The 22,289-nt window shown below is 47.6% G+C and overlaps 1 protein-coding gene across 1 annotated transcript in view; it reads left to right on the forward strand.

The window, feature by feature from the left end:
- ALMS1 (ALMS1 centrosome and basal body associated protein) overlaps positions 1-22,289 on the forward strand; it is a 198,875-nt gene that overhangs the window by 171,280 nt on the left and 5,306 nt on the right. Inside the window, exons 15-20 of the mRNA XM_043981290.1 lie at positions 1,588-2,603; positions 9,546-9,660; positions 10,475-10,681; positions 12,755-12,981; positions 13,687-13,870; positions 16,561-16,621. Of these exons, the coding sequence (XP_043837225.1) occupies positions 1,588-2,603; positions 9,546-9,660; positions 10,475-10,681; positions 12,755-12,981; positions 13,687-13,870; positions 16,561-16,621 (1,810 nt within the window). The remainder of the gene's footprint in view (positions 1-1,587; positions 2,604-9,545; positions 9,661-10,474; positions 10,682-12,754; positions 12,982-13,686; positions 13,871-16,560; positions 16,622-22,289) is intronic.

Raw genomic sequence — 22,289 nt, forward strand, 5'->3', positions numbered from 1 at the left:
AGTCATCCCTTGGTATTCATGCGGGTTGGGTCATAGGACCCCTGCAAATGTGAAGAGCTGCAGATGACTCTAGGCCCACCCAAACCTTTATTTTTAATAATTCTGATCATTCTCTAGTTCATGCACAAAACAAATAGAACAACATCAAAAGCTGCAGTTTCTACATGAGAGGTTAATGTCTTGCACACTCTGCAGTCATCATAGCCCATGGTCTAGCCGCAGCACCTGCTTCACAGATTTCCTTCTACAAAAAGGATCACTGGGGAAGAAAGTGACCGTGTCTGGACGGTAGTGAGATAAAGAGGAGGCATTCCCAAAGAGAATGCATAGCCTGTAGTTCTCTATTGCACTGAAACTTTTAACAACATTTAACTGTTTATAATAAATTTATGCAGGTATACTTATGGCAGTGAATGATAAAACAGATGAATAATGCATTCATGACTTACTAATTTTTTTTTTAGTTTTCTTTCCATATGCTCGTGGCCTGCAGTTTCCCACAGTACACTGCGGTCTACAAAGATTTCCATCTAATTATCGATGGCCAACCTATGAATAACCAAAGCCATGTATATGAAACTTGTGAATGTCAGGGATGACTGTGATTGCAAAGAACGTGAAAAATCCACTTGTCCACGAGTTAGTCGGTCAGAGGCAGAACAAGCATCGGTCTAGCTATTTTGTGCGATATTACAGTGCCATTAAAAATAAGTGTGCAGACTCTGACAGGCAGCATGGTGGTGGACAAGGACTGCTGGGCAAACTGCTTTCCCCTCTGAGTCTGTAAGATGGGCATAATACTCCCAGTAGTCCTCACCTCGTCAAGCTGTTGTGAGGATCCACTGAGATCACATTTTTAGAGCACTCGGCAGGCACATTGTAAAGCGTCTGTCAAATCCACGTGAAGTGCCTGCTCTGGGCAGGCTCAGGGATAAGCCCTGGGATACAGATACGAGAAGAAGACAGTCCTTACCCTTGGGGAGCTTTCAGGCCAATGGAGGAAGGCAGCACCTAAGGAGAAGCTGACAGGGAGAGGGCGCTGAGAAGGAGAGAGCGCTGTGCCCGTGCTGTCCTACAGGACGATGAGTGTCCTGGGGGCCTGGTGCAAAAGTCCAAAAGACATTTTCACATGGAGAAAACAGTTTTGCCCACGAACATCACGTTGATCCTTTTGGTTTCTAACCCTTTGGCTTTTGGTGCAGTTAAGAGAGTCATTGAATTTTCAAGTCAGAACTTTTCTCATCAGTCTTGCAGCCCAAGTCCCTCATTTGGCAGAGGAGGAGACCAAGGCTCAGGGTGACTGGGCCCGGTTCCCACGGCCAGTGAGTGGTAAAGGTTTTAAACTGATCAGTGGGAGGTTGCCATGGACTCAGGGCCGTGGGGCTAGAAGTGATTTTTATACAGACAGGTTAAATCATGAAGGAAGTGATGAATTTTGTGAAACATTGTGCAGTCTGGTTTTTTCTTCACCTTTTGACATGTTTTTCTGTGCCTACAGAGGGGAAGATGGATATGATTGGTATTTCTCAGGAAATAACATTTATTTTTGAAGTCTTTCAAAGTTAATTATTCTCCTTTTCTTTCCAGAATCTAAAAATCAGTTGGAACTTGAAAACACTACCCATTCTGTCTTCAAGTCGGCCCAATTTTACTTTCACCATCCAGTGCACCATCCCCACGATCATGATTTCTTCTGCTGTGAGCCCTGGGGAAGGGTAACTTGCCCGGCTCCTTCCAGAAGAGACTTCTTTCCTTATGCAGACAAGGACCCTTGTTTCCCTCCATGTGAAGATGAGTGTAGATTCTCCCCCCTACAGACTGAGATGGACTACACCAGGATAGAGAGCTACTGCTGGAATGTTGCAGGGGGCAGAGAGCCAGGGGCCAGGCAGAGGCCTGAAGAGAACCTCCAAGTTGGGAGTAAAAGGAGCAGTGCAAAAGAAACTGCGAGGATCCGCTTTTCCCTAGCGCAGACGCTCGAGCCCAGCGCCACTTTGAATGAGCTCTGGAACAGGTTTCAAGAGCGACAGAAGCAGCAGAAACCACCTGGTTCCAGGTCCTCGGATGAGTTGTCCTTGGTCGATCGTCTTGATCGCCTGGCGAAGGTCCTTCAGAAGCCCATGATGCTCTCTCTCCAGGCTTCTGAGTCTGCCCAGGATGATTGCAGAGGGGAGAGCACGCAGCAGCAGAAGAGGAGAAGGCACCGGCTAAAGAAGGATGAAATCGAGTCTCCATCTTCTCACAAATCAAGGTCGCCCCCCCGCTCTCCATTTGGACTACTGGGTGGTGACCCAGTGAGCCTTGCCCGTCCCAAACAGGCAGGGCTGGATTCTGTCAGTGTGATCTCTTCAGATTCTAGGCCCTCACCTGAGCCCGCAGATCCCGTGTTGGAGTCAGACGTGACCACCCAGACTGATGGGGAAGCTGGCCTACTTGGGGAGGTGAGCAGTGACGTGTCCATCATTGGTCCTGCCCGGATAGTCCAGGGAAGAAAGCGTGAATCACCCAAACAGCAGCAGAAGCACTTGTCTGAGAGTAGGAAAGTAGCCAAGTGGAAGAAAAGCCTCCCGCCTTCTTCTCAGGTCAGAAGGAAAGGCACGCAGGTACATGGGCAGGAGTACTAAGGTAGAATGACGGAACACAGGGTCCCTTGGAGGCAGGATGGAAAGTCCCTTCCCCTTCCTGTTAGTGCCCATGATAACATCTAACCAACTGCAGGAGGAAAGGCCCATGCTGCGAGTGTGGGTCAGGGTTTGCATCGAGCACTGGCTGATGCCTCACTTCCTTTATTTCCTCTCTTCTCCCTTCCTTCTCTCTCTCTCTCTTTCTGTCTCTCTCTGTACATGCATCCACATGTACATATATACATCTAGATAGATGTTTCATTTTGGTTCTTGTTTTCCTAATGCCCAGTAGAGTGCACGGCACAGGCAGATACTTATTATATGCTTATTGATTCATTGAGAGATCAACAGATATTTATGTCGTGTCCTTTGGGTGTTCAGCACTTCCCCAAGGCGCTCCAAGATTTGCAAAGCTGGTGCAGGAAAGCTTGCTCCATGTCCTATACTGCCCCTCATATGGGACTCATCTAACAGTAGAATATATTTTTCAAGGAATATTTTTAGTGGTGGGGTATCATTTGTAATGATCTCACTATACTTGGTCTGTAGCTGTGGAATGTGGCAAAGCACATTGGTAATATGGGTATTGAATCCACAGCCTAGATACATTAGCATCATCTCTGACTTAATTGAAGTAGAAAGCAAATTTTGTTTAGCAATCCATTTTTGTCCTTATTTCTTTTTGGCCTGGGCTTCTGGGTACATGGTATTTGCATATCTAAGTGGATTTACATATCTTCCTAGAAGTTTTGAGTTATAAGAGGGGTTCTGTCATTATTTTACTGTTTCCTTTGGACAGACCCCTTAAGAAAATTCTATAGGGGGGGCAGCTCGGTGGCACAGTGGATAGAGCACTGGCCCTGGAGTCAGGAGTACCTGAGTTCAAATCAGGCCTCAGACACTTAACACTTACTAGCTGTGTGACCCTGGGCAAGTCACTTAACCTCAATCGCCTCACTTAAAAAAAAAAAAGTTCTATAAATGTGCTGGGTAGACCACAATTACATGCTGTCTAGTTCTATGTGGGTTCTTGTCTTTGTTCTCTTGGTGCTTTTACTTATCTACAGGGGACTCCATTAAATTCTACCCTGAAGCTGTTTTAGACCTTATCCTTTCTCCCTAAACCTCCATCTTTAGCCAGCATCTGACCTTCCCTCTGTCACAGAGAAAATATGCATTTCCTCAAATTCCTTTCTGCACCTAAAAAGCTTTTTCTGTAATTGCACCATCATCACCTCAAACTTCGTTCTTTTTTCTCTTTCTTTCTGATGTAGATGAGGTGTCATTCCTCTTTTCTACTTGTGTTTTTGATTCCATTACTACCTCTGATATCTCTGTTCTCCTCCTCCTCCATCAATTAGCTTATTCTTTTTTTTTTTAATTAATTTATTTTTTTTTAATGTATAAGGTATTTTATTTTTTCCGTTGCATGTAAAGATAGTTCTCAACTTTTGTTTATACAAGCTTTACAATTTCAGATTTTTCTCCCTCCCTCCCCTCCCTCCCCCCTCCCCTAGACAGCAGGTAATCTGATATAGGTTATGTCTATATATCTCTATACATATACATATAGATACAGATATATACACACACATATATATATACACATAATAACATTAATCCTATTTCTGCATTAATCCTGTTACAAGAGAAAAAATCAGAGCAGTGATGCAAAACCTCAAAATAGAAAAAAAAAACAATAGCACCCAAAATAAAAGAAATAGTATGGTTCATTCAGCATCTATACTCCACAGTTCTTTCTTTCTTTTTTTTTTTCTTGGATTTGGAGATCCTCTTCTGTCATGAGTTCCCTGGAACTCTTCTGTACCATTGCATTGGTGAGAAGAATATAGTCCATCACAGTAGATCAACACTCAGTGTTGATGATACTGTGTACAATGTTCTCCTGGTTCTGCTCATCTCACTCATCATCAGCTCACGTAAGACCCTCCAGGTTTCTCTGAACTCCTCCTGCTCATCATTTCTTACAGCACAATAGTATTCCATTGTATTCATATACCACAACTTGTCCAGCCATTCCCCAATGGATGGGCACCCCCTCAACTTCCAATTCCTTGCTACCGCGTAAAGAGCAATTTAGCTTATTCTTTATCTTCTCTTTCTCTCTCTCTCTCTGCATGGTTAAAAAAATGCTCAGGGTTTTTCCCATCTCTCCCCCTCCCCCCCCAAAAAAAATCCAAGCAAATGAAAAACCCATAAATCTTCCCTTGAATCTACCTTTAGGGGCTACATTTCTAGCATTCTGTTTAAGTCTGTAACATCTTTCTTTGTCTTTCTGTTTGATTTGTCATGCTTTATTAATGAAGTTTTGAAGTTTCCTGTTTGAGTGTTTTTCTTTTCAAATCTTTTTTCAATTCAGCTAACTCTTACTTTAAGAATTTAGTTACTATGCTATTTGGTGTATTTTTATTTAATACTGTTATTGATTCACAAGGAGCGCCATGGTGCGGTAGATAGAGGGCCAGACTTGAAGTCACTGCTAGGGCTCAAACCCAAGTTCTTCTCCTTCATTCTAGGAACTAGGAATATATTATATATCCTCTTGTTTGATCCTTAGAACAGTCTTGTGAGTTTACCACAGGTATTATTGGCTTCCTTTTCCAGATGATGTTAAAAGGAAAATTCTTTGTTTAGGCTTTTGCCCTCATTAAGAAGGCAAAGAGAATTTAAAAAGCGTTGGTTACAATTATGTCAAGGTAACAACCTGTTGACAGGCTGATCACTGGGGACCAGCAGTGGCTTCAAGTTGGGACCAGCTTTTAGTGATAACTTTTGGAATGGGATAAAGACAATTCAGATAGGTCTGCATCAGTAAAAGGGGATAGGTCATTGGATCTCAGTTTGTCCCCAACATAGCAAGTATGTGACAATTTCCAGGTAGGGGGATCACTTACTATGGGATGAATCCGACTGAGTGACATCCCCCATCTACCCTGCATCCACTGATGGATAAGTAAATCTGGTCACTGGGTCACCCTGACTTTCAATAATCAGGAAACTGGAGATGTGCCTTGTGTGTGTTACACATTTAGTAAGTATTGGAAGTAAGAGTTGCACCCATGACCCAGGGCCTAGGGCCTTCTCCACTGCACTCTCGGTTGAGATTAGATTATATAAATTTGTAATGGACCCATTTTGACAGGGTTGCATGACTTCCCTAGGATGATGAGGATGAGGATGGTGGGAGGAATGCAGAGTTGGGCCTGGGTAGGGCACGAGCAGTGATAGGACAGTGGGCAAGGGACTTGAGAGGAGAGGACCACGAGAGGTTGAGGCGGTCAACTAGAGGGTCAGGACTGGAGATGGAGAAAAGTGCTGCTGCCACAGTTGTTTTATTCCTTCCCAGTGATTGGCTCCCACATTCCCTCCACCTGCTCATCCATAGCGTCTCTTTTTCCCTTAAACCTGAAGTCCTGCTATCTCTACACCCAATGCTTTTCCATGAAGAATCTATACTTTACTGCAAAAACCGAGGCCATTTGCAGGAGATGACTCTTGCCCCTTATTCTGTATCTCACCGTCCCATAGTATCTTCCCCAGGGGTGTGCTGGAGCCAGTTCTAGCCATCTGATTGTGAAATTTTCAGTGGGCACATTGGCCCCTCAGAAATTGGCAATCATTGCCCATCTTGGTTCCTTCAATTGTTTTGTTGATTGTCTGTACTTAAGAAAGTGATGGAGAGAAAATGTTAACAGTGCACTTAAAGTGGATGTGCTGCATTTTTTTTCTGGAGAACCTGGTTGCTAAACACTTAGGCAGCATCCCCTTATATTGCTCAAGGCAGCCTGGACCTTGGGCGTGGGGCGAAGCAGGATCTGGGAGAGAAATCATCCCCTCAGTGGTCTGGAGGCTTGAGCACTGGCTATAAGCCCCCAGCAAAAACAGTGACCAGTCCTTGCTCCTTTTGGTCAGCCCCTCCATCTCCATCCTGGGTTGTCCCCAGTTATCGCCTCTCTTTAATAATCTGTCATTCTCCTCTCCTCTCCTTTCATTCTCTCCAAAGTTACCACTGACCTCTGACCTCTTCCCAGTGTGACCCTTCTTGACGTCTGTGGCATTGGACAGTGTTGTCTACCCCTCTTCCCTGAGGTTTTGGGACACTGGCCTTTCTTGGTTCTCCTTCTGTCTTCTTTGCTGCATCCTCGTCCATGTTGTGTTCCCTAACTGCACGCCAAGGCCCTGTCCTGGACTCTGTTCTCTGCATTCTCCATTATCCTGTCAGTTCTGTGGGTTAACTTGTCATCTCCACCAAGATGACTCCCATGTATGTCTGTGCGTCTTTGTGTATGCATATATGTCTGATACAAATAGATACATAAACACATGTGTGTATGTGTATATATACATATATGTGTGCCTACACAGAGAGAGATAAGCAAACTAGCCTTCATTTCTCTCTGGAGTTCTAATCTTGCTTCACAAATCACCTAGTGAACACTTCAGAGTGTCCCTCCCCAGGCATGGCAGACCCCGTGTTCTACAAGAGACCTCACTTTCCTACAGGAAACGATGTGCTTTGGGACTTTGGGATGCGCTTCTTTCCCTCTTCCCACTTCGTACCCTCAGAGTCATCCTTGACTCCTCCAGTGGTTAAGTAGGGCCCACCCCCCAGTGATCCTTCTGCTTAGACAATTCCAGTCAGTCAGTCAGCAGGCGTTTTTGAAGCACCCTGCTGTGCTCTGGGCACTGGGGATACATAGACAAAGGCAAAACAGTCTGCTCTCAGGGAGCTTACCGTCTCGTTGGGGCGGAGCTGCAGCATGTGTGTAGGTAGTGCAAAGGTCATCACCCCCATTTGACGGAGGAGGATGTCCAACCCAGGTGTCCCGACTCAAGCCCAGTGCTTCGTCCCCCACCACGTCCTGCCTCTGTTCTGGTGACAGAGAGGAAGCCTTCCTTTGAGGGCCCGTGACCAGATAGCAGCCCAGAGCCGTAACGTGCTCTCTTGTGGTTCACTCCCTGAAGCCGAGGACACAGAAGCTTGCTAGATGATTGCTGTGCTGGGGCTCACATTGTCCCCTTCTTGTAACTAATACTCAGGGCTTGCATGAGTGTGTGCATTATGTTCCCAGACAAGAACCTGTATTTCAGTAAGAATGGCTTGGCACGAAGCTGCCAGGCCATGCCTTCTCTTTAGGGAAGGAGAGTGATGATGGCAGCTTGTGACCCCTTTGCCACAGAGTACCCTGAGAGAGACTTGGGGTCCTATTTTGGCATGGATCGAGCTCCTGGGTATTTGGGGGATAGAGCCAAGCTTTCTTCTCATGGGGCATTATTTGCATGGTGCATAAGTGCCGAGTCTTGTTGCTCCAATGTCCAAACGGCCCCACCCTCTGTCTTTGAGGATGGGGCCGTGTTTGTGACGGTCTCCATCGGCTCAGCCGTCATCTGCCTCCTTCCTGCTCACAGCTGTGTTGTTGGGGGTGAAGGTGTGCGCAGTCTGTGGGCGGCAGCGTCGCTCTGACAGGCCGAGGACCCAGCTGGGAATGGGAAGCATGTGGGCGCCTCTCTCTGCCCTGGCTGCTGCCTGAGTGGGGGAGGGGCAGATGCGCCAGGGCTCTCTGCCTGCCCGCCTGCCCTCGTCTCCTCCGGAGTCAGAGAGTCTGCTGGCAGGGTCGTCAGAGGCTGGTGTGCAACCCCTTTGCCCCACACATTAATCATGAGCCCCATCTTAGGCTTCCCTAGATGGCTCCGTGGTTGGCGGCAGGCACCTGTTCTTCTTTTGCTCAGTTGAATGAAGTTCATGCTCTGAGCACTTGGACACGCCATCTCCAGTGAACCAGTGGTACACCGAGGACTCCTTCTGCCCAGCCTCTCTCTCCCACATTCAGGCCTTTTCTCTGACCATCCCCCAGGCTTGTAATCCTCTTCCTTCTCATCTCCACCTCCTGACTTTGCTGGGCCTCTAAGTCCCAGCTGAAATCCTGTCTTCCACCAGGAGCCTTTCCCAGTGGCCTTCCCTCTGTCAAGTGTTTGCATGGTATCTCCTCGTTAGACTGGGAGCTTCCTGAGGGCAGGGACCTTTTTGTTCCCTTGCTCTTTGCACAGCACCTGGAACATAGGAGGCTTAATATGAGCTTATTTCCTGACTGGGCTTCAAGCAGGTGCGATGATGGGGACGAGTTTATGCAGCAGCTTTGACGGTGTTTCGTCTCGGGTCTGCTGGAGGAGCCGTTAGTCACGGCTGAAGTTCCACTCTGGGGATTAGGGGAGCAGGCAGTCACGGGAGGGGAAGAGCTGGGGCATTCTCACGGAGCCAGGCAGAAAAGCTTGGAGCTTCTGTTTGCTCCATCAGTGACTGGATCCAAACCAAGGCGGGAGCAGTCTGATATCTGAGGGCCTGGGGCAGACTTCCTATTTCCAGCAGATGGGCCTTCTTTGACTGGGCATCCATTCAGTAGTACGGTATTGAGGAAGTGGAGCGCGTCTCTGTCAGGGAGCTGCTGCTCACGCTTCCACACCTCCCCAGTAGTGACTGGTCTCCCTGAGTGGAATTCTCCCAACTGTGAACGTGCTTCTGGGATACCACTTCAGTGAACCAGGAGAGAGAGGAGCTGGGGCCTCTCCGGGCTGGGCCCGGCAGGCACACTGGGGCGTAGCTGTTTTTGCAGCCGTGTCTTCTGCATGTAAGAACCCTCTTTTAAGAAGTCTTCTTTGTTAAGATGGCAGAAACATTCTGATGATGTAGAAAATAGTGATGGCAGCTCTGGGGATCACTCTTTGGAATCCTCTTCTCCCATCCCATCCAGTAAGTGAGTAAAGCCCCCACGTGCTGCCCCCCCCCCGACTTTGGGCTCATAGGAAATTTGGGTTCATGAGAATGAGGCTAGCCTCTGGGCTTTCTCTGCCTCGTGGTTAAGGTGCAGGCCCACCTGACTGAGTGCCAACGATGCTTTGCAGGTGGATTCTGTCATTTCCTCAGACTCCTTCTCAACTGTCAGTAGTGCTTGGGGTCCAAGCCCTACCCTCAGGAATAAGCAGAATGTCCGGATGTTAAATAAGGGAGTTCAAACAGGTGAGTGGCCCCCATGGAAATTCCCCTTTGCCTTTGGGAGGAGGAAGTGTGGCTTGAATAGAGACGTGTGTCCCAGGAAAGAAAAGGCACGTCACCCAATGTGAGGTATTTGGCACTAAGAAATAAGTGTCTCCTCCAGAAAATACTGCTATGATAATGTTGTAATGAGAATTCTCTCCATCTGTAAGCATTTATTACATATCTGATATATCCTGGGCACTGTGTGAAGCTCTGGGTGTACAAAGTTAAAGAGCGACAGTCCGTCCTCAAAGCGCTCCTGTGGGGCCAATTTTTGTTGACTCCTTAGTCTGAGGTGCAGATGTTCAAATTACTCGGGGGCTAGAGAGCACAGTTCATGGGCCACCCCAACTTAGGACCACTTTCTGTGGCAGTCTGAATGAGGTGAGTTTTAAAAGGAGTTCGCTGGATTGGTTTCTTCCACCATTTTCAACTCTATTTGCCAGTAAATAAGTAATTATGGGGTAGACCATCATCTGCAATAAAGCCCGTGTACAAGACAAAGACCAAGGTGCCAGTGTTTCTTCCTGGCCTGAAGTCTTTGGTGGGAGCCTTTTGTTTACTACTTCACATACTGGGTGAGATGGGTGAGCAGGAAATCCTCTAGGATTCAGATAGACACCCTGTAGAAACCTCATGTTCCCAAGTTTTCAGGGAGGAGGCTTGGGTGGGGACAGGAATTCTGCATACTGGCAGTGTATGGTAAATCCCTAGGAAAGGGCACGTGGATAGAGCTTCCTACATTAAAACCAGTCAGAGGTACATGGTCAAAGCCATTTGTTACTTCTGTTCTCAGGGGAAGTGGAGACTGTGAGAAGTACAAGGAAACACACTCGAGATTTTGGGGTGACTTTTCCATCTCCCAATTATAATGCGACTCATACAAGGGGAGACAATTCTGTGAACCCTTCAAGTCCAGGAAGCAGTTCAGAAGAAAAGAAGCCTCTGACCATTTACCTGTGGTCCAAGAAGCCGAGGAGAAGTAAACCCCCCTGCTGTGAAGGTAACAGCCCACTTTCAGGTTAGCCTTTGCAGCCAGCACCTGGAAGCTTTCACGTGTTTGCTTCTGTCTCTACATCGCCACCCCCTCACCCCGCCATCCTGACCCTTTAGCAGGGAAGGCCGCAATCTCAGTGTCAGTAGGGCCTGGGCCGGGGCATTGCTGACCATGTCTCAGTGGCCAAGATTCTTTTCACCAACCACCGTCCCAGGTCCTGAGTCTTGGGGGCCGTGCTGCACCAGCATCTCTGCCCGCTCTGCTCTTGTTTTCCTCGCTTTGGGCATTCCGTTTTCCTTGCCGTCTCCTCCTTTAGTACTTAATTCTGCCCAGCAGCCAGAAAGCAAAGGCACAGAGCCCATCTTTTCCCTTCCACTCCCTGTTTTGCAAAACACGTTTAATAAACTGAGTCAACTGGAGGAAGGAGGCTGATGGATCACCTTTCTGTTATTGCTCCCTTCTTTCTGCCCCTCTGGATGTTTGACAAGTATTTTCCCCATCCGGCTTCCAGAAAGGTGCCTTGTAGAGGGATTTCTGGGGCTGCCTGTTTTGATAAACAGCCCGTGCTGACACTTCCCTCAAGTCTGAGCTAGATATGGGGCATCGGGGTGCCCTCCTAGCCTGCCCCTGCCCACAGGAATGCCAGTGGCCAACCCTGAAAGCACTCCAAAGCCCGGCAGTGTCTTTGCTTGGCCCTGTTCCTCTGACAGAGGTCACAAGAAAGAGCAGAGATGGTAAAAACCATGACCTCCCCGCGCTAGAGATGCCCTAAAAAGGGACATTAGAAGCAGTTGTGAGCTTGACTTTGTCCTCAGCCTCCAGATTTCCCCAAGGTTGTAGGCCATGGAGCTCAGGAGGCCACACCCATTTCCACCCAGCCTTTCTCCTGCCCTCGTGGTCTGAGACCACGTGAATGGCGTCTGGTCCTGTGGGATCCGGGGCTGTCCCTTCTCCCACTGACTTGATGGAGGCACAATCCCTGACATGGCGTTTTCACCCCTTTTCACCCTTTTGACAGCGTCATCCGCATAGCTGCTGAAACGCTTGACAGTGTCATGCGGGTTTTCCGTTTGTTGGCGGCATTAAGCGTCCTCACCTTTGGCTTAACATCACAGTTCCTGGAAGGGCAGGAGATTTGGTTAGAAAGTTTACAAAGCATATTCCTCCAGTTAGATTAAAAGTACAGTGCTCTCTAAACTTGCTGTTTCCTGGCACTACTGTGCGTGTTCTAGCTGGGTAAGATGTAGATCAGATTTGATGGGCTCACAGCTCCCCTGCGCTTCAGGTGCCCACCCCTTTCTGCTGGGTGATTAAGGGTCTCTGCCTCCAGGAGAAGCTAGATGCACCCCTGACCCAGGGATTGCCAAGGGCAAAGGCTGCCCCAGAACCCCTTCTGCTATGTCAGTCTGTCCCAGAGTCACCTGGGTGGGGGGTTTAGACCCTCATCTGGGTCCGCAGGGTCTGCCAGCAGGCCCCGGGCACCCCAATTGTCTGGTTTCCTACCCCTTGCTACCACTTCTGCTGCTGCTGCTTCTCTTCCTATCTGCACCTGCTGCTGTTTGTTCACGACTGGAGAGTTCAGCCTAGGTAGGACACCTCTGTTCTCGAAGGGAATGAAACGGGCTGGGAACAAGGGAGGGAACGAGAGAGAAGGGAGGAGGGTGGTGGGGACAGAGGGGGTGAGGAAAATGGAAGGAGGAAGGAATGAGCAAGACCATTATGAACATGAGGGGGGAGAAAGCCCAGAGATTGCTTCCCTCAAGTACCTCCCACCTTCTGGGCTCAAACGTTCTTTGGGATGGCCGGCAGGTGCACTAGAGGAGCTTAAATGAACCACAGACATAGTGTGTGACTCTGGAAACGTTTGTGCTCGTGAGGTGAGATGTGTGTGGCTGGCCCTGCCAGGAGCCAGATGTGGGAACGTGCTAATAGCCTCTGGTACCTGCCACCCTGGGGAGTGAAAGAGTGTGGTTAGTAAAGGCCTCTGGCGAGGAATGCCTGCACGGTGAGAACTGAGAGCTTGTTTTCTTTTCTCCTTATAAATATTTCCCACAGGGGTTTCCTGGTTCATTCCTGCAGAAAACCTGAGATGTTCCTCCAAGAAGGAGAACCAGGCCAGTGCTTTGTCTGGGCCCGGCCCCTCCTGGTTCGCCTCCTTGACTCACACCAAGCCCTGGAGGCAGCCCCTTCGAGAGAAGAACTGTCAGACGGATGGCCAGGGAAGTGGGAGATTGCAGGCCGTGCCGCCCGTCCTTGGTGATGACGACAGAGAGGCCCAGAGACGTTTCGTGAAGTTAAGCCTGCAGGTGCGTCAGGCTCTGGCTTTGGGTTTCCCACGAGCTTCACGGAAGGGAGAGGAGGTACCCAGAAACCTCTGTGGCCATGCTGAAAGACAAAGCCCCTAGCCCCCATCTGAGCCAGGGGCCTTCCCAGGACAGAGGGGTCATCTAGAAGGACGAGGCCCCTTCTCAGACACCACTTTGTCCCCATGGGTGTCATAATCTTGGGCGGTGCCTTGTTAGTGCCTTGTGCCTTCATGAATCCACAGAGATGGGTCCTTGTCCTCTGATGTGGTCAGTCTAGGGAGAATCTATATTCTTTGACCAGAGCCCCCCCACTCTTGTTATCGGGGCAGTGCCCCCTCAGCTGAGAGTCACCCATTCCTCCTCTTTCTCCTTCAGTCACTTGTCCAAGGCCACACAGTGAAAAAATAGCAGAGCCAGCATCCGAACCAGGGGCTTTGACTCTCATTTTGGCGTGTTCTCGTGGGCCACGCTGCTTCTCTGTGTGGCCATCACTTCTAACAAGTTGTTTTGGCTCCTCTTGTTCAACTGGTCAGTGTCCCTGCTCCTTCATTTTTCACTTTTGGTAACAAGATCTCCTCAGCCAGAAGGGCTTTTTGAGCTTAAACAGGTTTTATGATTTAGAGACACTCCCCCACACAGACATAGCCTTCGTGGAAAGGGCTCAGTTCTCACCCAGGGGATGCTCTTCTATTTTCTCCGCTCTAGGAGTCCCTGGAGAGGCTCCGTCCTGACTTCATCTCGCGCTCTGGGGCTCGGGTCAAGCGGCTGAGGCTGATCAAGGAAGAGAGGAAGCTGCAGTGTCTGCTGCAGAGGGAGCGAGATGAGCTGTTCAACACCGCTGAGCAGCAGAGGGAGTCCCAGGACATTGCCAGCTTTCTTTCTAAGAAAGGTACAGTGCACCCTGATCTCCTGGCGCTCAGCTGCTGGCCCCGTGCTCCCAGGGCAGCCTGGTCACCTTGTGTGAGCAGCTGAGACTTCAGGAGGTGGGCAAATCTTAGGCTTGCCATGCCATTCCCATGGCTTCTCTTGTTAGTGTGCAATAAAACCCTTGGGGCACACTAAAAATGGCCTTAATAAAAGGGATTGCTTGGGGCAGAAGGGAATTGAGAAGGATGTCTCTTTTCTTCTCTCTCCTTCTTCTCCCAAACCCTGGGAGGTGTTACATGAGCCAGACCTGGAGAAAGTCAGTGAGGGGGGAACTGCACTGAGGCAGGAGACCCTGTTTGAGTCCTGTTTCTGCTGACTTCTGTCTTTGGGGGAAGCTCTTAGGCGAGTCATGTCCTTGTCTGTAACATGAGGCCCTCTTAAGTTTTTCTCCAGGTCTACAAGTCCATGTTTTCCTGAAATTGCCATCCCTGGCATTTTTCTTCAAAATTGGCTGCAAGTTTATTGGCTCCTTTTATTTTCTGGAGCTTTTTTTCCCCCTCAACGACAACCATAGCTGCACTCTCTCCTTATGCTCGCCAAAGTATCGGGATAGAGAAAAATATTAGAACAAAATCCAAAAGATTCTGAAAAGAACCAAATGAATTTTGTTTCAGTTTGTGGGCTTATGGTCCAGTCCTGCCAAGGTTACTATGAACTATTCCCAAAAGAAAGTTATCTGGGCATAATCTTTGGGGCTTATCAGTTCCTGACCTCACCAAGGACTAACTCATGAAAGCCTTTTACACCAACCTGAGCTTCCCACTGTATACAGTGTCATCAGGAGGAGAAGAGCGTGGCCTGGTCACTCTTGTTTTTACCTGCTAGTGCAACAAGAGATACCCAGAAAACAAAAGTGACCCCTCCAATGCCAGGCTTTTCTATGAGCCTTTCCTGTGTTCTTTTGAAACCCAGGATTAAATTCTGGTTTTGATAATGACGAACCTCATGCTGGGGACCACAGGCAGCGCAGTCAGGTCTTGGCTTGTCTTCTCCATCTGCTTCCCAGTGGCCTAGAATTTACCCTAAAATTAAAAACTTACATGGTTTATCCCTGCTGGGCGTAGCAGAGTCAAGTCTGCTAGAAGAGTCAGCAGACAAAAGAAAGCACTGCCTTTTGTTTTTGAGCAGTCTTGTCGAGGATTCACAGTCAGGATGACAGGGTCACAAAGACAGGGCCTCTTACAGAGCTGGGGGTGCCGTGTGGCAGGATCCTGTGCCCTGAGCCATTGGCGGGGTTGTAGACCATGAGAGATGAGTGCTATGAGCTCTCCACCCCTCCTCCCCGAACCCTGCAGGAGTTTGGTTCTGGGTAAGGTTGCTCCTGAAGTCCCTGGGCCTAGGCTTCCCCTCCCAGGTTCCTCTTGCCTCCTCTCTCTTCTCTGACTCTCTCTCAGCATGGACACCGAGAGGCATTCAAAGAAGTCTATTTTTAAGACCATTCAAAGAGCCATGAAAAACGAACTCCTGGGGACCAATGTACTTTGTTTGATAGTTGTTCTGTTTGAGTCAGCCAATGTTTCTGGAGTACACCATGTTAGGAACATTGGCGACTGAAAAAGGAGTTGAATAGTTGGTCATTAAATCCTGAGAGCTTCAATGTCTAGTTGGGGAATAAAGATGTCTGTAGGTGAAATCGAGAAAAAGTCTTGAGGCAGTTCACAAGGCCTCCCGTTTGTTCCCCTTCCCCAGGGCCTATCTGGCCTGCCTCCATCCCTGGCGTTCATAGCAGAGATAAAAGCTCAGATTCTCCAGACATCTGCCCAGAGAGTAGGAACCACTGAGTTACTATCCCTTTGGAATTCAGCCATGGACATAATTGTTGTGTGCTCCTGTTAGGTTAGGCAGTCAGTGAGAACCAGGGCTGTATTGTATTCACCTCCTGTCCTGGCACATTCGGTGCCTCGTACTCATACGATGCCTACCACTGGTAACAGCACCTACTGGGTGCCAGCCTGGCACGACAAAGTAAGGCGACAAGCAGAGTCATGGGGACAACATGTGCACAGGCAGGGTGTAGATGGGCTGCCCTGGAGAGGACCTCAGGGGGCACTGAGACTGATAATGGGGAAAGGCTTCCTGAGAAGGATGGGGAGGTCAGGGGGAGAGGGTTCTGGTTGTGGGGAAGAGCCAGGGAAAATGCCCGGAGGTGGGCACATGGAGTGTCTTGTGCAGCAGCACAAGACTGGCATCTCTGGGTCATGGAGGTCGGGAAGGAGAACCAGGCGTGTGGGGCCTGGAAAGGCGGAAGGGCCTAGTTATACAAACAAGATTAGGCATTTGGTCCTGAAGGCTATTGGATGGGAGAGTGATGGGGTCAGAAGTGTGCTCTGGTCATGGAGTGAAGGACATTACAAGTTATTCTTGTACTTGCTCATGGAGTAGTCAGAGGAGGCACCTTCCCCAGCCGTCTGTAAGTGACAGTAAGACGAGATGAAATCTGACCTTCCAGCTAGCTCCAGGTAGCTTGGAACGAGGGCTGGCACCATTTTCCTGATGCCCTCTGTACAGTCTGAGCAGCGAGCCTTCTCTGCCCCAGTACCAGGCCAGGCCTGCCCGGTGAACTTTGCTTAGGGAACTTGGGGAGTTGGGCAGAAGCTCAGAGGCTATTGTCATGAAACCACTGTTGACTGAGTACGTGTGTCCCTCTGCTAGGTTACGTGACCATGAGGAACAGGACGATAACCAAGAAGGAAATGGTGCAGCGATCAAAAAGGTGAGGCGCTAGGTGAGCCGGGGTGTTTGTATGGCGCCGAGACGAGTTTGGGAAATGGAGCAGGAAAGCATCTTCTGAGCCCCAGCAGGGACTTTATGAGGAGAAGGACTAAGACCTGGCCTGATGGGTGTTCACTGAGAAGGCCTTGCTGGGTCGTGGTGTCAGATCCCCCAGGCAACCAGACCTAAGCTAGCCGTGTATTTCCTGATAAAGGCCCACAGTGATAGAGGAATGGGTACTTCTGAAGTGCCTCAAAGGAAGGGAGCCTCCAGCTTCAGTCCTTCCCCTCAGCTCTGCATACTGTCAATTGACTTGGCCAACCCTCTGTGCATTCAAGTGAAAGGGCAGATTTCAGCCCAGCCTCTTACCCAAGTGAGCATAAATCTGAATGACTAAAGCACTTCATTCTACTATGAATTACTTTATGATTAGTCTTATGGTAATCATTTGTAATTATAATGATCAGGTGCTTTTGTAAGTGTCATGTCTAATTATTATTAGTAATAATAATAGCTAGCATTTACTTAGCACCGTAAGATTTGCAGATCCTCTCATGTATTATCTCATTCTAATTTCACAACAACCCTGAGAGGGGGGTGCTGTTGCTTTCCCATTTTTCAGATGAGGAAACAGGCAGACAGAGGTTAAGAAAGGGTCATGCAGCTAGAAGATGTCTGGGGCCAAATTTGAACTGTGGTCTTTGTGATGCCAGCACCAGGACTCTGTTCACTGCACCCTCTGGCCAGTAGATGAGAACTTCTGTGGGGGCAGGGCCACATCTGACCTATCTTTGCATCTTCACAGTGTATTGAATAGCATGAGCACTGAGTCAGTATGCAGTGACGGGCTCCTCCTTGTGTTAGAGTTGCTTGTTATCTTGTTTCACATTGGTCCCGTCTACTCTGAACTCATCATCTTTCTGCTGGAGTCTTCTGTTAGCACAGCTGGTCATTGCATTAATTGGGATTTTCAAGTCATTCACAAGTGTTTGTCTTTAAAGTTTTGGTACTTCTGGTTCTGCTAACCTCACTCTCCATCAGTTCTTCCAGGTCTTCTCAGGTTTCTCTGAAACCATCTCTTTCATTATTCTCTTAAGCACAATAGTATTCTATTCCATATGGATAGAATATGATGCCATAACTTGTTTCAGTCATTCCCCAATTAATGGGAACCCCCCTCTACTCAACCTGTTTCCAATTCTTTGAAGTCAGAGCTGCTATAAGTATTTTTGTCCACATGGGTTCTTTTCCTCTTTCTTTGATCTCTTAGGGTATAGACCTAGAAGAAATACCACTGGGTCCAAATTGTTTTCCAGAATGGTTGTATAGCTATCAATAGCTGTATAGCTATTCTGAAGATGAAGGTTCTCTAAAAACAGGGCTGTCACCAGTCTGTTTAACCTGCTTCACAATGAAGATCTCTGCCTTCCCCCAAACCCCTTAGATCTCTGGGCCTTATTCTTATTGTAGTACTGAAAACCCCCCCTGTGTATCTGAGGTCTTTACACTAGCCTAACATTACTTTGATATTTGCTTAGGGAGTGACATAGGGAATAGGTTTTTAAGGTATAAAGATCTTTCAAATGCAAATAAGTTTCTATGGATATATCTGCATCTATTGGCTATATCATGGATATATGTGCATGTCTTTTGGAAAGAGCCCTAAACTATAAATTGGGAAGTACTGGGCTTTGGTCTCATTAATGTCTTTACCCAGTCCTTGAGCCAGCTAGTGCCGTGGTTATAGAAAAAATAAGAATTAAAGCCGTCCTTTGGATGGTAGGTGTAGAGCCAGAGGGGCCCATAAAGACCTAATCCAACCGCTGGGATGTGAGGTGCAGATAACTGACTTTAAGGATTCATGGGGCTTGGCTGTGGAGAAGGGCAGAACAAGGAGAAGTGAGGAGAAGTGACCAAGAGGCAGACACAGGTGTGATGTCCAGCAACATTTCTTCACCATGACAGCTGTCCCCAAGAGGGGCTTCAGGCCAAGGCTGTGTGCCCACTTGTTGGGGATCCTTTTATACGGGTGTGACAAAGGAAAGGGCCCTGCTCTTCTGGATGAGGAGGGGCAGGCATGTCCTCACAGGAGGCGAGCCTGAGGTGGGGTGGGTAGCCATGGCTGCCCCATTAGGCAAGTGCTCAGGGCCCCTTATTTCTGTATGTGTGTGTGTGTGTGTGTGTGTGTGTGTGTGTGTGTGAATTGGAAGAGGAATGCCTACAGTATAGGTATGAAGGCTCCTTAGAACAGAACCTTCCCTCCCATACTTAGCTGTGACCTTTTTAAAAATCATTGGAGAAGTACACTGAAGGAGTTTAGAGAGTGAAGGACTGAAGTCCAGACTACCCAGGGTGTTAGTGTTACGGCTCTTGGTGCACCTGCCTCTCCTCAGGAGATGGCCGGGACAGGCCTCTTGTGGAGCAGTTGGGTACATACCATGCAGGCCACTTGCTCCTTTGGTACTTTGGGCATTCCAGCACCCCCCTGGAGGGCAGATTTTTCAGATCAGAAGCACATTTGTCCCCTGGCTTTGTTAATCATCAGCAGCCCCATAGTTAAGTCATTTGTAAAGTATTTGTTTTTCTTTTTCTTTGTTTTTTTGGTGAGGCAATTGGGGTTAAGTGACTTGCCTAAGGTCACACAGCTAGTAAGTGTCAAGTGTCTGAGGTCGGATTTGAACTCAGGTCCTCCTGATTCCAGAGCTGGTGCTCTATCCACTGAGCCACCTAGCTGCCCCTAAAGTATTTGTAGTATGTTTGATTCATTGAGGAAACTGTAGTTTCTCAATGAATCAGATGGGAGATTGTGAGAAAATAATTATTAATAACTGATTTCTTGGGGGACCCAGAGATCACTTTCTCAGTCCTTGAGAAACTTCATCAAATCTCACCTGAGACAAACCCAAGGGAGCAAAAGGAATGGAGATAGATTCTTTTGTCTAGATCAGTGAAGGACTGGTGGGATTAAGTCACACCTAGATAATGGACTTTCCCTAGAGCAGCTTGAGTGAGGGTCTTTTACATTCTTTTTCCTGTTGTCATCTCTAATCTTAATGTAGACCACCTTCAAGTCATGTCAGCCATGGAATTGAATGACACTAACCAGTGAGCTTTGATCTGCCTCTATCAAAAAGGATACAAATGTGTGGAGGATGCCACAAAAGGTCTTCTGGAACATCTTCTGAGCTTCTCTTGGCTTTCTGGGACTACCTGGTCTCTGTCTCTCTTGCTCTCTTGTGTCTCCTTGAGACTACGTGTTATGGGTCTTTTGGGACTTTTCTCCTGTTCGTGCTGACGTGCTGAAGCTATCTCCTTGCTTTCTCTAACAAGTGACCTGAGACCATGAAAAATTAGAGAAGAAATTGTGAAAAATCTCATCAGAAAAGCAACAAATTGAGGAGAAAATATCATCCTACTATCAGAATGCTATGACTTAACAAAGAGGTTAGCCATCCTATTTGAAGAATTAAAAAAAAAAAAAACTGCCCATATTTCTCAGAACTAGAGGGCAAAGTGGAAATAGAAAGAATCCTCTCCTGAAAGAAACCCCAAATGGAAATTCCTTGGAACATGGCATCCCAAATCCAGAGCTTCCAGGTCAGAGAAAAAATACTGCAAGAAGCCAGAAAGAATGAATTCAAATATGGGAGAGCTACAGACAAGATCACGCACAACTTAGCAGTGATCACTATAAAGGACTGGAACACTTGCAATACGATATCACAGAAGGCAAAGGATGTGGACTTAGAACAGGGGAAGGAAGAAAGGAAAGGAAAGGAGGGGAAGAAGGAAGAATTGGAAGGAAGGGAAGGACAGAATGGGAGGAAGGGGGGAGTTTGAGCAGAGCAAAGTCAATTGGATGAGGAAGGGCCCAAGCACATGGGGGCCAGGAGATAACCCTCAGGCCCAGGGTCCTGGCATTGGATAGAGCTGGACGCCCACTGGTGCAACTGCCCCATTTTCCAGATGAAGAAAAAGAAGCCCAAGAACTACTGAAGATAACTTAGCGAGTAAGTGGCAGAGCCAGGATTTGTGTCTCGGCCTTCTAACTCTGGGAAGGAAAAGGAAAGGAAAGGAGGGGAGGAGGAGAGGTGAAATTTAAATTCACACCTTCTTAGCTCCAAGTCCAACACTCTATGCACTGTGGTGCTGCCTAGCCACTGTTTCTAGGGCTCACTACTGAAGTGACAAAGGAAGAGGCCTTCCTAGGTGTGTTGGTTCTGACTTTTTTGTTCTAGATCCCATCTGGAGCGGGAATATCCCCTCCTCTCTTTATATTCAGCTTCCCTCCCGTATTTAGGGCAGTTTCTATCAAGTGACTTGAGGTGGGAACAAATGAAAAGACCCAAAATTGGCCACCTGCTCAGATAATTTTGAAGTGCTCCAGATAAGTATTTGCAGCAAAACCTCCACAAAAAGAGTTGCAGCTAACATCTCATAGTGGATGAAGAGATGGACAACTCCTATGACAATCTGAATGAGTCCCTCCATAGTAAATCAACCTATCCATTGTTGCTTGGTGACCTCAGTCCAAAGGTGAGAGTAGGTTAGAAAAAAGAAAAACGTTTAAAAGCATGGATCAAGAATAAGGATGGAGAGAGGCCTAAGACTTCTCCAGGCCTGAGACTTCTGTGTAGTCACATCTTCGTGAATACTTTCCTCAAGAATTGAAAGACACTGGACATGATTAGGACCAAGTGATTTCACAAAAATGAAATGAGCTATGTTTGAATAGACAGGAAATGACTCATTGATATTGGAGCCATTGTAGAGCCAAGTAGAGTACAGTCACACCACTGACTTGTTATAGAACAATTATAAAAATTAATGCAAAGCTGGAAAGAGGAGAATAATATTTTTTTCCAAGCAGAGAGATTTGGAAGTCAAGGACATTGCCGATGTAATATTTAATCTTGCTTGTAAAAATATTGCAGAGAAGGAATATGGAAGATTAAGAGCAGTTCTTTATTATTTCAGTTGTGTCTGACTCTTTGTGACCCCATTTGGTGTTTTTTGGCAAAGCTACTGGACTGGTTTGCCATTTCCTTCTCCAGCTCATTTGACAGATGAGGAAACTGACTTGCCTGGAGTCACACAGCTAGTAAATATCTGAGGCCAGATTTGAACTTAGGGCTTCCTGCCTCCAGGCCCAGCACGCTATCTGTTGTGCCACCTCATAAAACAGGAGCAAGTGAAGAGGAAAACCAGTGTAAAGAAAGCCAAGTAAAGTCATCCTAAATATGCTTAAGGATAAAAATGGAAGGGAGACAACAGATAGACAATAGATGGAAAAGATCTTCAAAGATGTTTGTTACTGTAATCACTGCCAGGGACCATGGGGGCATGGTACTTGGATTCTGACATCCAGCTCCTGAACTTGCTTATGGTAAAAATGGCAATTAAAAACAAAGATGGGCTTTGTAACTGGAATAAGCCAAGTGTATACCAAGGAAAGCTGTGCTGAAGGCATATAATTGGGAGGGCATCGAAGGATAACATCTCAAGAGAGGCAGATTTAGGTGTAGAATGTTTTTCTTTGTAATGATTAGCGCTATCTAAAGGTGCTATTTTTTTTTTTTTTAGTGAGGCAATTGGGGTTAAGTGACTTGCCCAGGGTCACACAGCTAGTAAGTGTTAAGTGTCTGAGGCCGGATTTGAACTCAGGTCCT

Source organism: Dromiciops gliroides, chromosome 2 (genome assembly GCF_019393635.1).
Source record: "Dromiciops gliroides isolate mDroGli1 chromosome 2, mDroGli1.pri, whole genome shotgun sequence".
NCBI classification, from domain to species: Eukaryota; Metazoa; Chordata; class Mammalia; order Microbiotheria; family Microbiotheriidae; genus Dromiciops; species Dromiciops gliroides.